This window comes from Tiliqua scincoides, chromosome 2, assembly GCF_035046505.1.
Source record: "Tiliqua scincoides isolate rTilSci1 chromosome 2, rTilSci1.hap2, whole genome shotgun sequence".
NCBI lineage: Eukaryota > Metazoa > Chordata > Lepidosauria > Squamata > Scincidae > Tiliqua > Tiliqua scincoides.
In genome coordinates this window covers 81644165-81658103 of record NC_089822.1, presented here as the reverse complement: position 1 = coordinate 81658103, position 13939 = coordinate 81644165, and the positions used below count along the sequence as shown (strand labels likewise).

The window sequence follows — 13939 nt, the reverse complement described above, 5'->3', positions numbered from 1 at the left end:
AAAAAAGCTGAAACAGAATATGGAAAGTGATCAATCACCCAGAATTTCTCAGCACACTTCTGGTGCAAAACAGTGCAAAGGCAGAGTCTTCTGTTCTTCAAACAGATAAAAAGAGAAAACACTGTGATAAATACATGAAGTCTGGGCTTTCATATAGAGGAGATGAGGGCTTGTATTATTAATTACAAACATTTTGCTAATATGAAGGGTACAATTTATGGAAATGGGCTGCCAAGGGATATGCAAGTGAAAAAGGTTGGGAACCACTGCAGGAGAACCATGAATCAAATCCACTTTTAAGGTGTCTGGTGTGTTAAGCCAGAAGCTCAACATACAACCCATAACACATAACTGGGAATGTGCAATTCAATTCACAGCAGAGAGACGCAGCTGCATATATTTGCAACCCTTTTTACTCAGAAGTAGACGCACTGCTTTCCATGGGTGTTATTCTTAAGTAAGGATGCACTGAATTGTAGCCTGCTTCAGATGGAAAGGAGGATTTCCATCCTGGTGTTTCAAAAAACAGACCTGCTTTGCAAGCGTTTGCCTAGCAGAACCAGGCTGCAGCAGAAGGAAGGAGAATAAAAGGTTAACAAATTGCTTCTAAGGAGCTGAGCCTGCCTGCTGCTTGAGAAACTTGGCACCTGCCTGCTGCCTGAGAAACAAAACTTTTCAGAGTTGGAAGGCTTTGCCCTCTGATTGACCCGGAGATAAGGCGAAGTGATAATTTGAGCTTGATTACTTGGCAAAAATTTCACGTACTATAGGTGAGTATCTACGGTAAGTTGCATAAGAGCCCTGATGAAACTTCCTGTCCAGTGGCTTATCTGGGGATTTCAGATGCAATGCTTTCCCCTCTCACCACCCAGTTCCCCAGACTTTCTGATCCTCCCCTTTTCCAATGCTGTGCTAATACTATAAATATTTACTTTTCTTACCCGAATTTCATTTGGCAAAAGCTCAAATATTCTCTCCACAGCCCGGCAAAGAAAGCTCCAGATGGATTGGGCAGGACTAGGAAGTCTCATGGCTTGGGTGAGCCCTTGCAAAATACTGCAGCAAAGCACCAGGTTTTGGGAGTAATTCTTTGCTTCAAAATGCTGCACCATAAATACTTCTGTGAAAGCCTGCAATTTGTCTTCTGCTACATATTTCACCCATACAGGTAGGGATGTGAAAAGGTATTTCTTGGTTTGAACCTAAAGAGAAAAGACAAGGAATTAAATCCCTAAGAATCCTCTTCCCCTATATGCGATATTCTAGATCAGGGGTGCCTAAAGCCCGGCCCGGGGGCCATTTGAGGCCCTTGGGGACTCCCAATCTGGCCCGCAGGAGCCCCCAGTCTCCAATGAGCCTCTGGCCCTCCAGACACTTGCTGGAACCTGTGCTGGCCCGACACAACTGCTCTCAGCGTGAGGGCAACCATTTGACCTCTCATGTGACCTGTGGGATGAGGGTTCCCTCCATTGCTTGCTGTTTCACATTTGTGATGCAGCAGCAAAGAAAAGGCCTGCCTTGCTTTGTGCAAGGCCTTTTATAGGCCTTGAGCTATTGCAAGACCTTCATTCATTCACATAAGTTCCATCTCTAATATATTCATTTATGTAAATGTATTCAAATTTGAAATGTAAATTAATTCTTTTTCCTCCCAACTCCCAACACAGTGTCAGAGACAAGATGTGGCCCTCCTACCAAAAACTATGGACACTCCTGTTCTAGATAAATCATTAAATATTACAGATTGTCTTACACCAATGTCCTCAATAAACTTCCCAGTTCTAAGAAGCACAAACGGCATGTATACTACACACAAACCTCTAACAAAAACCCTTGACTTCCGACGGGCGGACTTCCCTCAAATGAGGAGGCTGGTTAGAAGGAGGTTGAAAGGGAGGGTAAAAAGAGTCCAGTCTCTCCAGAATGCATGGAGGCTGCTTAAAACAACAGTAATAGAGGCCCAGCAGAGGTGTATACCGCAAAGAAAGAAGGGTTCCGCTAAATCCAGGAGAGTGCCCGCATGGCTAACCAGCCAAGTTAGAGAGGCTGTGAAGGGCAAGGAAGCTTCCTTCCGTAAATGGAAGTCTTGCCCTAATGAAGAGAATAAAAAGGAACATAAACTGTGGCAAAAGAAATGTAAGAAGGTGATAGGGGAGGCCAAGCGAGACTATGAGGAACGCATGGCCAGCAACATTAAGGGGAATAATAAAAGCTTCTTCAAATATGTTAGAAGCAGGAAACCCGCCAGAGAAGCGGTTGGCCCTCTGGATGGTGAGGGAGGGAAAGGGGAGATAAAAGGAGACTTAGAGATGGCAGAGAAATTAAATGAGTTCTTTGCATCTGTCTTCACGGCAGAAGACCTCGGGCAGATACCGCTACCCGAACGGCCCCTCCTGACCGAGGAGTTAAGTCAGATAGAGGTTAAAAGAGAAGATGTTTCAGACCTCATTGATAAATTAAAGATCAATAAGTCACCGGGCCCTGATGGCATACACCCAAGGGTTATTAAGGAATTGAAGAATGAAGTTGCAGATCTCTTGACTAAGGTATGCAACTTGTCCCTCAAAACGGCCACAGTGCCAGAAGATTGGAGGATAGCAAATGTCACGCCTATTTTTAAAAAGGGAAAGAGGGGGGACCCGGGAAACTATAGGCCGGTCAGCCTAACATCCATACCGGGTAAGATGGTGGAATGCCTCATCAAAGATAGGATCTCAAAACACATAGACGAACAGGCCTTGCTGAGGGAGAGTCAGCATGGCTTCTGTAAGGGTAAGTCTTGCCTCACGAACCTTACAGAATTCTTTGAAAAGGTCAACAGGCATGTGGATGCGGGAGAACCCGTGGACATTATATATCTGGACTTTCAGAAGGCGTTTGACACGGTCCCTCACCAAAGGCTACTGAAAAAACTCCACAGTCAGGGAATTAGAGGACAGGTCCTCTCGTGGATTGAGAACTGGTTGGAGGCCAGGAAGCAGAGAGTGGGTGTCAATGGGCAATTTTCACAATGGAGAGAGGTGAAAAGCGGTGTGCCCCAAGGATCTGTCCTGGGACCGGTGCTTTTCAACCTCTTCATAAATGACCTGGAGACAGGGTTGAGCAGTGAAGTGGCTAAGTTTGCAGACGACACCAAACTTTTCCGAGTGGTAAAGACCAGAAGTGATTGTGAGGAGCTCCAGAAGGATCTCTCCAGACTGGCAGAATGGGCAGCAAAATGGCAGATGCGCTTCAATGTCAGTAAGTGTAAAGTCATGCACATTGGGGCAAAAAATCAAAACTTTAGATATAGGCTGATGGGTTCTGAGCTGTCTGTGACAGATCAGGAGAGAGATCTTGGGGTGGTGGTGGACAGGTCGATGAAAGTGTCGACCCAATGTGCGGTGGCAGTGAAGAAGGCCAATTCTATGCTTGGGATCATTAGGAAGGGTATTGAGAACAAAACGGTTAGTATTATAATGCCGTTGTACAAATCGATGGTAAGGCCACACCTGGAGTATTGTGTCCAGTTCTGGTCGCCGCATCTCAAAAAAGACATAGTGGAAATGGAAAAGGTGCAAAAGAGAGCGACTAAGATGATTACGGGGCTGGGGCACCTTCCTTATGAGGAAAGGCTACGGCGTTTGGGCCTCTTCAGCCTAGAAAAGAGACGCTTGAGGGGGGACATGATTGAGACATACAAAATTATGCAGGGGATGGACAGAGTGGATAGGGAGATGCTCTTTACACTCTCACATAATACCAGAACCAGGGGACATCCACTAAAATTGAGTGTTGGGCGGGTTAGGACAGACAAAAGAAAATATTTCTTTACTCAGCGCGTGGTCGGTCTGTGGAACTCCTTGCCACAGGATGTGGTGCTGGCGTCTAGCCTAGACGCCTTTAAAAGGGGATTGGACGAGTTTCTGGAGGACAAATCCATTATGGGGTACAAGCCATGATGTGTATGCGCAACCTCCTGATTTTAGGAATGGGTTAAGTCAGAATGCCAGATGTAGGGGAGAGCACCAGGATGAGGTCTCTTGTTATCTGGTGTGCTCCCTGGGGCATTTGGTGGGCCGCTGTGAGATACAGGAAGCTGGACTAGATGGGCCTATGGCCTGATCCAGTGGGGCTGTTCTTATGTTCTTATGTTAAACCAAGGCTTACTGGATTAGGGTACAAGTAATTCAGCTTCCCACCTTTAAGTCATTTCTGCCCAATGTTGCATATACACAACAGGTACCAAATGTGTATACCTGTGGGCCAGGCAAAAATGGGCTGAGGAGAGTTTTGAAAAACTGCCTTTTGAATTACAATAATGCATGCTTGTTGCACAGAGGCTGATCGTGCCCAGTTCCCATTCATTGCATAAGGCAGTGGCATGAAAATGCAGGGACATAATTGGTGCCTGAGTCCAGGGTGCGGAGCCTCACTGACTGTTTTCACATTGGGAATGTTGATGAAATGCTTACAACATTTTGGGAAAATCAAAACCCTCATCACACTCAGAGAAGGTGAAACATACATCCTGCAACTCACTAGTGAAGTTTGCTGAAAATACACTGAAGAACAAAACAATGGTTTGAAAAGGGGTGGAGCGAGAGAGGCATCTTCCCTTCTCAGATCTAGAAAAACGGAGTTTCAAACTTTTCATTTTACTAACTGCAGAAAAATCCTAAGCATGCAAGGTGGAGAGAGAAAGTTCACTAGGGTTTATAGCTTCCAAAGTAATGACACATACACTTAGGCCATATACTAGTGGCGGTGCTACCCACATCCCCAAAAGCATTGCAACATTCTGAGATGACTGGGCCTGAGTCACAGCTACTTCAATGCACAGCTGCTGTATCTCTTCACCTAAAAGAGGACACATGAACAGAGCAGAGTTTTAAACCACAGAGGGGAAAAAAGATCAGAGTTACACAAAACCTAAACTTCTACAATGAACTTCTAACATCACTGCTGGCCATGTTACTTCATGGCAGGCGAGGCCTATGCCTTCCTGCCACCTGAATCTCCCCCAATTTTTCCACCCCCGGATGCTCCATCACTCGGCCTCCCACCCCCCACTTGCTTGCTCCCTCTTCTTATCTAGTATGAGCAAGGAGGACAAGTCAGTGGGGTGGAAGATGAGTGAGTGAGCAAGCACTCCCCCCATGGCAGGGAGGGAGAGAGAAGTGCCTCAATCTCTCTTCCCTTTACTTACTTGAAGGCTTCGTGTACAGCCTCTCTCTCTGAAAAAGGAAGAGCAGTGTATACTGGATTCCCAGAATGCACTGCTCCTCTTCATCTGAAAGAGGAATGGTGTGGATGAGTGCATGCTGAGCTAGAGGTAAGGGAAGGAGGGACAGATTATAGATGGCCCTCCTTTCCCTTGATTTTGCAGCAGAGAAGCAGGCCCATTACTAGCTTGTAAAGCTTGGCAGGAGTTGTGGTCTGGAGACTGAGCTGGCTGGCTGCCTGCCTACTGCAACTAAATGGGAGCAGCTCAGTGGTGCCTAGAAGGAAGACCAGAATGAGACTGGAAGTCTCTGACAAGTTATGACCCTCTATGGAGAGAGAGGAGTTGCTGGTGTGCTGCGGTGAGAAGGTGGAATGAAATGCTAAGGAGTCAGTCAGCAAGAGCAATAACAACTTGAGATCCCGCTCTGCATGATTTGTAGCTGACTGTGGAAACTCGAGGGCATGTGCTTTGCAGCCAGAGATATAATCACACAGTGGAAGGGAAACATCTGAAGACTGAAAAGTTCTATATATGAATAGAACAGTATTGTAAAGACCCATATTGGGTCTAGGATAATCTGCCTACGTAAACCACCTTGAATAAAACTAATGAGAAATCTGATTATGAGAAAGGTGGTTTTTAAATAAAGAAATAAATACTTCAGTCTCTGAGTTGTACAGTTGTGATTTCCATTTTACCCTCCTGCACCATGGAATGTATGGCTCAGATATAAATTTTGTAGGAAACACAAAAGATAAATTCCAATCCTACATCAGGTAAGATATAGGGACATTCATATTTGTATGTGGAGAAGATCTTTTTCTTCTCTATAGTGTTCAGTTACAATCAGTTACCCTGGTGCACAGGGAGCAATTTCCAGTACATGATTACTGAACACAAAGAGTTTTAAATTAGTGCTCTATAACTACAGAAGCAATCTGAAGTTTTACAAAGAGAACTTATCCACAAAGATAACATAAACATAATTAAGTGGATTTAAAAAAAACTTACCAAAATTCAGTCGCATCAGAGGAGAAAGAACAGATGCCCAGTTGAGAGGTGGGTACTGATAGCTTTCTCCAATTAATGCTATAGGTGCCATTGCTGTCTTAACCAAGAGAGGTGAAATCTCTTCGGGGCCTAAAACAGAACCTTGGATTAGAACCTGAATATCATAGCTGGAGTCAATTAAAAAAAAATTCAGCCACCAACACTAAATTTTTTATGAAGTAATAAAACCAGATTTTTTTTTTAAACATGGGAACAGCAAGAGCATACAAGAGCTTCACTGGAATCAGTGAATAAAATAGGTACTCTACACACCATGAAACACACCCCACCTAAACAAGGCTACAAAGTACTGCAATAATTCAAAAGTAAGACTGATGAATCACTAACATCCATATCATTTGGTCTGATGCATTATTACTACAGGTAGTAAAGCAGAACATGCAACTAAATTAAATGATGCTTTTGATCTACTTATAGTGAACCAAATGAATCCTCCTTCTCTTTTGCAACCAATCCTGGGTGCTGCAAAAACAGTAAAGTAGAACTAAATTCATCATGGTCAACCTAATATGAAGAACCATTCAAAATGGTGTTGTCCAACTTGAAGTAAGACATATTCCAAGTCTGCCAGGAAAGAGCAGCCCTTTCCATATTTCACATCTTTGTGGCATCCTACAAAATTCTACAGAATTAAGGTGGAACCAGATGTAATAAGAGAAATTTAGGGTTTCCAATTCTACATTTCCGTCATGAAGTTAATTCAGGACAGGATGCTTGAAGAAAAGAAGTGGTGGGTAGGTAACGGTGATTAGCCTCTCCCTCTTGCTCGCCTCCTTACCTCCCTGATATTCAGCAGGCAGGGGAGAAACTAGAATACTGTATGAATGGACTGCAGGGTTGCTGGGGTTCTTTTTTTGCAAATACACTTATTACTTTACTTTATAAACACACCAGCATTACACTACTCTTACTTACAAGAAGTCATTTGGGGGAGTATTGCGCAATGATAGAAATGAGTTTGCTTCGTGCTTTCAGTGAATATGGCACATTAAGGCCCTCTCAACAGGAAGGGGACAGTATATTACCCTCCTGTCTCACTCACCTCTCCCACATCCTTTTACAGAGTAAATATTTCCATTATTCACATTTGCTGCATTACCTTTCTTTCCACTTTCAATAATGAAGTCAATGGTTGCCCTAAGAAAGCTCTTCTCAGGCAGGTAGCTAAAATCTGGAGGAACTGTGAAGGCAGGAGAATATAAAATACTTATTCAGGTCAAATCATTTGCATTTTTCCATTTGTAAATTTAAAAAAAATCAAGAGATTTGTAGTTTTTTCATCAGTGCTATTTCAGAAGGTTGCATGCAAGTGCACTTACTACCACCCTTCCCAGCTTTTTTCAGTAACTTTCAAGTTTCAGAAAGAAAACTGATTGGATGAACCAAGCTTCATATGCACAGAAAGCAAATAATAGTCACCAGGGGGACTGGCATCCCTATGTTTAATTTTCCACTCTCCATTCATACATTTAACCATTTTAGAGCTATTATATACTAAGTTCCCCCATTCCACATTTTTAGCTGCAACTTAATGAAAGCATGAAATAGCAGCTGATTCATTTTATCACTGCTGCTTAACATTATGACTAGGAGATGGAAATCTTGCCACAAGGATGCTGATCTCTGTAGTACGTCTGATGAAGAAGGTTTATGCTGAAATAAATATTAGTCTGCTGCAGCAAAAACAACAAATTTAAGGACCTTTAAGGACCTTAAAGACTAACACAGCTACCCCACCAGAAGAAGTTTTCAGACTAAGCTGAGAAAGAAGCGGTGATGCATGAACCGATGCTGTGCTGAAACAATCCAATGACCAATTTCCCACATAATGCTAAGACAACTGTGGTTGACTTCATTATGTTGAAAGTATGAGTCCAAGGTTCATGTATGAACTGGCCTTCATTTGTTCCCCCCCCCCCCCAAAAAAAAAAAAAAAACAGATTTTTTTGTTAAAGACTGGATGATCCAGTTTCAAAAGATGCCAGCAGGGAGTAAACCAGACTTTACAAGAATTCTCTAGTAGGCTTACCAGATGTTCGACTGTGGGTTGCAGACACACTGGAAAGGTGCAGGTGTCCCAATAGCCATGCTGCATTTGTCTGAAGGCCAATCACCCCGGAAAAGCTGATTATCTGTAGGTACAACCATCATACATAAACTAGAAGTATAGCATCAATGAGTCAGGAAGGCAGGCATAAAAATTTAATTTACATAGTATATTCCCCATAGCCATATGTGAGCATTCTAAACAAAGCCATGACATCCCTAACATTTTTTTTTTAATCTAGATGATCAAATCTCTGGATCCTGAAACTTGTAAATGGTGACATAACCAAATATGTTTTCATCATTAATGCTGGAATTACTTTGGAATAAATGTTTTTGGATAATTGAATTAAAGTGGGGGGGGGGGCAAACATTTTGGCAGGAGGGCCACATCTTCTCTCTGACACTGTGTTGGAGGCCAGGAAAAAAGAATTAATTTACATTTCAAATTTGAATAAATTGACATAAATGGACATAAATGAATACATTAAAAACTTATGAACTTATATGAATGAATGAATTTTACTAAGTTTATTTATAATACACATGAGAACTATAATACAGGCATGGGAAACCACATGAAAACTATGAACCGTTTGCCACACACCTCTTGCACAGTGAAAACATATAGACCAGGCCAGAAACACATGGAGAAATAAGTTGTTCAGAGGCAATGGGCGGGGGGGGGGGGGTGTAAATAATGTACAGGGAAAAGAAGAAAACACATGGTGACTATAAAAGGCCTTGTGCTAACTCGGTCTGCAGCTGGTGTCTGGTGGTTGCGACTGGCAGTCATGGGCAGTCTCTTCCCCAGCTCCTGCTCAAGCATATTTTTGTGACTGCTTAGTGAGAACAAACTACTGAAAAGCTTTGACTTCAGGAAGCTTATTAATGTAAAATTGGCAGAGATTCTTCCCATTATCGTCATCAAGCCCATGATTCTTAAGATGCAATCCTATACAGCAGCTGTTCCCAACCTTCGGTCAGGCACTACGACCTTAAGAAGGATAGCAACTCAACTGGTCACCTGTAGGTACAGCACTTCCAGGTTTCACTGCTGCTGCTGCCAAACATGGGTAAGTAAAAAAATTCCCTTTTTATTTACCTGTGTACGATGGTGGCAGCGGCAAAACTGGAAGTGCTGTACTAATAGCACCTACAGGTGTCCAGTTGAGTCGCTATCCTTCTTAAGGATGTAATGTCTCAAAATCACCCGTGCCCTGGGGGGTCATGACTACCAGGTTAAGAAACACTGCTACACAGATCTACCTGAGAGTAAGTCTCACAGAATGCAATGGGGCTTACTTCTGAGCAGATATGCCTGGGACTGCCCTGTTAGTCACCTACTCCTTTTAACAGAAGGTATGGGGAAATGGACCACTCCCAGACCAGAGCAAGTCATTCTGAGAAAACTGCAGGTAGGACATTTGATCAGCATATGCCTTTTCAGGGCTGCTTTCCAGCTATTCTGTTATTCTAGACAATCTCATCACCTTGACAGAACTGAAGAGAAATGTGGTCAACTGGAGCACCTCACCTGACTCAGGGTTCTGATGACTTCATTCAGTTTGCTTTGAAACTGAGAAGACAGGATAGCCTCAGATTTCAACTAAGAGTAGAAACAAATTGGAAGAAATGTTAGTTATGAAATAATTTCATAATAGTTATGAAATAATGGAAGGTAAAGCCAAACACACTGGAATGCTTAAACAGTCATATTTGTGTGTAAGAACTCATTTGGACAAGATTTATATTTTTCATATAAAGAGCTAAGACAACCTTTTTATAATATTGGAAACAGTCCAACTGGAAAATGTCCAATCAATTGCCCTTTCAGGAAGCATAGCAAAATGGGAAGACACCAGCTTTGTGAGCCACTGTACACTATGTCCTGCCTCAGTAACAATCACATGATTTCAGACTTTTTCTGTTCTCTTTTTTCTGCTGCAAGCTATCTTGGAAAAACACCTGGCATACGCTTATGCAATGTAACCACATGCACTATATAAATAATACTTGCTCCAGATAAGAGCCAGTTCTTGACATTTTGTCCCATGACCAAGAAGCAAATGCTGCAATAGGCCCGTGCTAGCATGGAAGCCTTGGTTCTAACTGCTTGGGGACACTAGCAATCAAAGTTATCCCTCACTCCAATGGCTCACACCTTTACTTTCTTATATATTAGTGAATGGTTGCCACTCATTTATATGGAAAAAAGTAAGATGCAGTGTTTGAAGACCACATTGCAGTGAAGGCAAAACCTGCCATCCCCTGCCATGGGGATTTGGAGGAGATATCAAAAGACTTTGCAAGTTGTTGGATACCAACGTATAAGTCCCACCTCTCCACACAGGGCAATGATCATGACACACATCTTGCATAACAACAGAAACACATACAGTATCCAACACAGAGATGTTTTTCAGCTACTTTCAGACCTAACATAAGAACATAAGAACAGCCCCACTGGATCAGGCCATAGGCCCATCTAAGTCCAGCTTCCTGTATCTCACAGCGGCCCACCAAATGCCCCAGGGAGCACACCAGATAACAAGAGACCTCATCCTGGTGCCCTCCCTTGCATCTGGCATTCTGACATAACCCATTTCTAAAATCAGGAGGTTGCGCATAAACATCATGGCTTGTACCCCATAATGGATTTTTCCTCCAGAAACTTGTCCAATCCCCTTTTAAAGGCGTCTAGGCTAGACGCCAGCACCACATCCTGTGGCAAGGAGTTCCACAGACCGACCACGCGCTGAGTAAAGAAATATTTTCTTTTGTCTGTCCTAACCTGCCCAACTCTCAATTTTAGTGGATGTCCCCTGCTTCTGGTATTATGTAAGAGTGTAAAGAGCATCTCCCTATCCACTCTGTCCATCCCCTGCATAATTTTGTATGTCTCAATCATGTCCCCCCTCAGGCATCTCTTTTCTAGGCTGAAGAGGCCCAAACGCCGTAGCCTTTCCTCATAAGGAAGGTGCCCCAGCCCCGTAATCATCTTAGTCGCTCTCTTTTGCACCTTTTCCATTATGTCTTTTTTGAGATGCAGCAACCAGAACTGGACACAATACTCCAGGTGTGGCCTTACCATAGATTTGTACAACGGCATTATAATACTAGCCGTTTTGTTCTCAATACCCTTCCTAATGATCCCAAGCATAGAATTGGCCTTCTTCACTGCTGCCGCACATTGGGTCGACACTTTCATCGACCTGTCCACCACCACCCCAAGATCTCTCTCCTGATATGTCACAGACAGCTCAGAACCCATCAGCCTATATCTAAAGTTTTGATTTTTTGCCCCAATGTGCATGACTTTACACTTACTGACATTGAAGCGCATCTGCCATTTTGCTGCCCATTCTGCCAGTCTGAAGAGATCCTTCTGGAGCTCCTCACAATCACTTCTGGTCTTCACCCCTTGGAAAAGTTTGGTGTTGTCTGCAAACTTAGCCACTTCACTGCTCAACCCTGTCTCCAGGTCATTTATGAAGAGGTTGAAAAGCACCGGTCCCAGGACAGATCCTTGGGGCACACCGCTTTTCACCTCTCTCCATTGTGAAAATTGCCCATTGACACCCACTCTCTGCTTCCTGGCCTTCAACCAGTTCTCAATCCATGAGAGGACCTGTCCTCTAATTCCCTGACTGTGGAGTTTTTTCAGTAGCCTTTGGTGAGGGACCGTATCAAACGCCTTCTGAAAGTCCAGATATATATGTATATATTAATAATAATAATATTAATAATAATAATAATAAATATTGACCTCTCAATAAATAATCACACTCAGATTAAAAACCACAGTCCTTTTGCCTCATGGACTGGAAAAAATGAAAGGAAAATGCCACTTACGGTTTTTCTGTTCTATCGTACATATATTTGTATTGTTTAGGAACGTGTGTCAGCAGCCTAATGGGATTTCCCTAACCCTGCTGAGGTGAAATGATACAGTCACAATGTTGTCTTCCTAAACATCTTTTTTAAAAGGAACTTATTTCAGTTAAAAACTATTTGCTAGACTTGTGTGTCTACCTGTATCATGGCTCCTTCGGAACCCACCATGGAGACCAGTCCATTAACTGCTGCAAGCCGTTCCATTGTAGGGGCTCCCTGAAATCCAAGCAAAACCAACATGAAACATGTGAATGTATGGTCAGAACAAGGAACAACATAATCTACTTCTTTGCAAGAAAGATCTGGTCCAAGGATACTCTCTCTTCCCCACCAACCATATGATAGATTATCAGAAAAAATATAAAAGCATAAGGAATTTAGGGTTTTGGTCCTTCGTAACTGTATGGTTATGAAAATTTAGGGTTTTGGTCCTTCATAACAAAGTTTAACCTATTCTTAAAATATAAAGGACTGTAGCTCTAACCAGTCAAGCTACTGCCGTTAATTGGTTAGACCAGGGGTGTCAAAGTCATTTCATACAGAGGGCTGAAGTTAGCATTCAGGGCTCCTGCTGAAGGCCGGAAGTGACATCATTAAGCAGAAAGTGACATCATTAAGCAGCTAATGGCCAGAAGCCAGACCTTGTTCTCCTATAGGAACTCATTAACTGCAAATTACACAAGAGAAGATACGCAAATCTTGATCATATTTCAAGATTTGGGAAAGCCCAATTTTCAAGTGGGCTGCCATTTCAGCAGTAACACCTCAGCAGCAGAGAGCCTGGGGCAGGATAAAAAGCTTCTGGGGGCTGCATCCGGCACCCGGGCCTTAAGTTTGACACCCCTGGGTTAGATTTTGACAAGGTCAACATCATTGTTGTATTGGCTATCGCTATCATCATGCTGAAATACACTACAGTTATAGCAACTGTTACCCTGCATGTGCCTGATCTCGTCTCATCTCAGAAGCTAAGCAGGGTCAGGCCTGGTTAGTACTTGGATGGGAGACCGCCTGGGAATACCGGGTGCTGTAGGCTTATACCATAGTCTTTCGAGACTGAAGGTTGCCAACCAACCTGAACCCCAGCATTTTTAATCCATTGAACCAGTTGTTTTTCCAACAGCATTCAAAAGAACCCTCAGTGATAGAAGTTCTTCAGTAAGAAGATTGGTAATGGCAGACAAACTTTCCTAGAAGACAGCTTGACTTTCACATTCAGTCTTCCTTTGTAATGAGCAACCCACAAGACAGCAGTGGGTGCATTGTAAAGTGTTCTTTCTCACCATTCATACATGCCTCATGGTCCTATTACTATATGATGATTTAAAAACAGCAGATGGATTATTGCTTTGAATATATTTTCTTCTAAAACTTTTGGTCACTAAATGACATACAGTAGAGCACAGTATTTTTAAAGACTATTATGGACTCAGATCGTCTGCAACAATAAAAATCACAGTTCCCTACCTCAGCAAGTACAATTTTCATCCAGGCAGGCAGTAGCCTATTACTGAGGTCTTCTGCCTTCCCATGTCCACTGACAGACAGCCCATGAACAATGCTCCCCAGTGCTAGGGCAAAACCAGGTGTCTGCAACAAAACATGAGAGCTAAGAATGGTTGCAACTTAGAAAGACCATTTGTGATCACCGTGACTTATTCAAGAAAAGCAATAGTATCCTTTTTTGAATGTACTAGGATGACACAGAAGACAGGGCTT

At 42.9% G+C, this 13939-nt stretch overlaps 1 protein-coding gene and 1 pseudogene across 2 annotated transcripts in view; one reads left to right on the top strand and one right to left on the bottom strand.

Moving 5' to 3' along the window:
• FOCAD (focadhesin) overlaps positions 1–13939 on the bottom strand; it is a 148784-nt gene that overhangs the window by 11842 nt on the left and 123003 nt on the right. For both annotated transcript variants that reach the window (XM_066613797.1, XM_066613796.1), the window contains exons 31-38: positions 13688–13810; positions 12359–12436; positions 9861–9932; positions 8307–8409; positions 7377–7457; positions 6218–6346; positions 4724–4839; positions 942–1202 (exon numbers count right to left, since the gene is read on the bottom strand). In XM_066613797.1, the coding sequence (XP_066469894.1) occupies positions 942–1202; positions 4724–4839; positions 6218–6346; positions 7377–7457; positions 8307–8409; positions 9861–9932; positions 12359–12436; positions 13688–13810 (963 nt within the window). The remainder of the gene's footprint in view (positions 1–941; positions 1203–4723; positions 4840–6217; positions 6347–7376; positions 7458–8306; positions 8410–9860; positions 9933–12358; positions 12437–13687; positions 13811–13939) is intronic.
• Positions 13137–13256, top strand: LOC136642424 (5S ribosomal RNA; annotated as a pseudogene).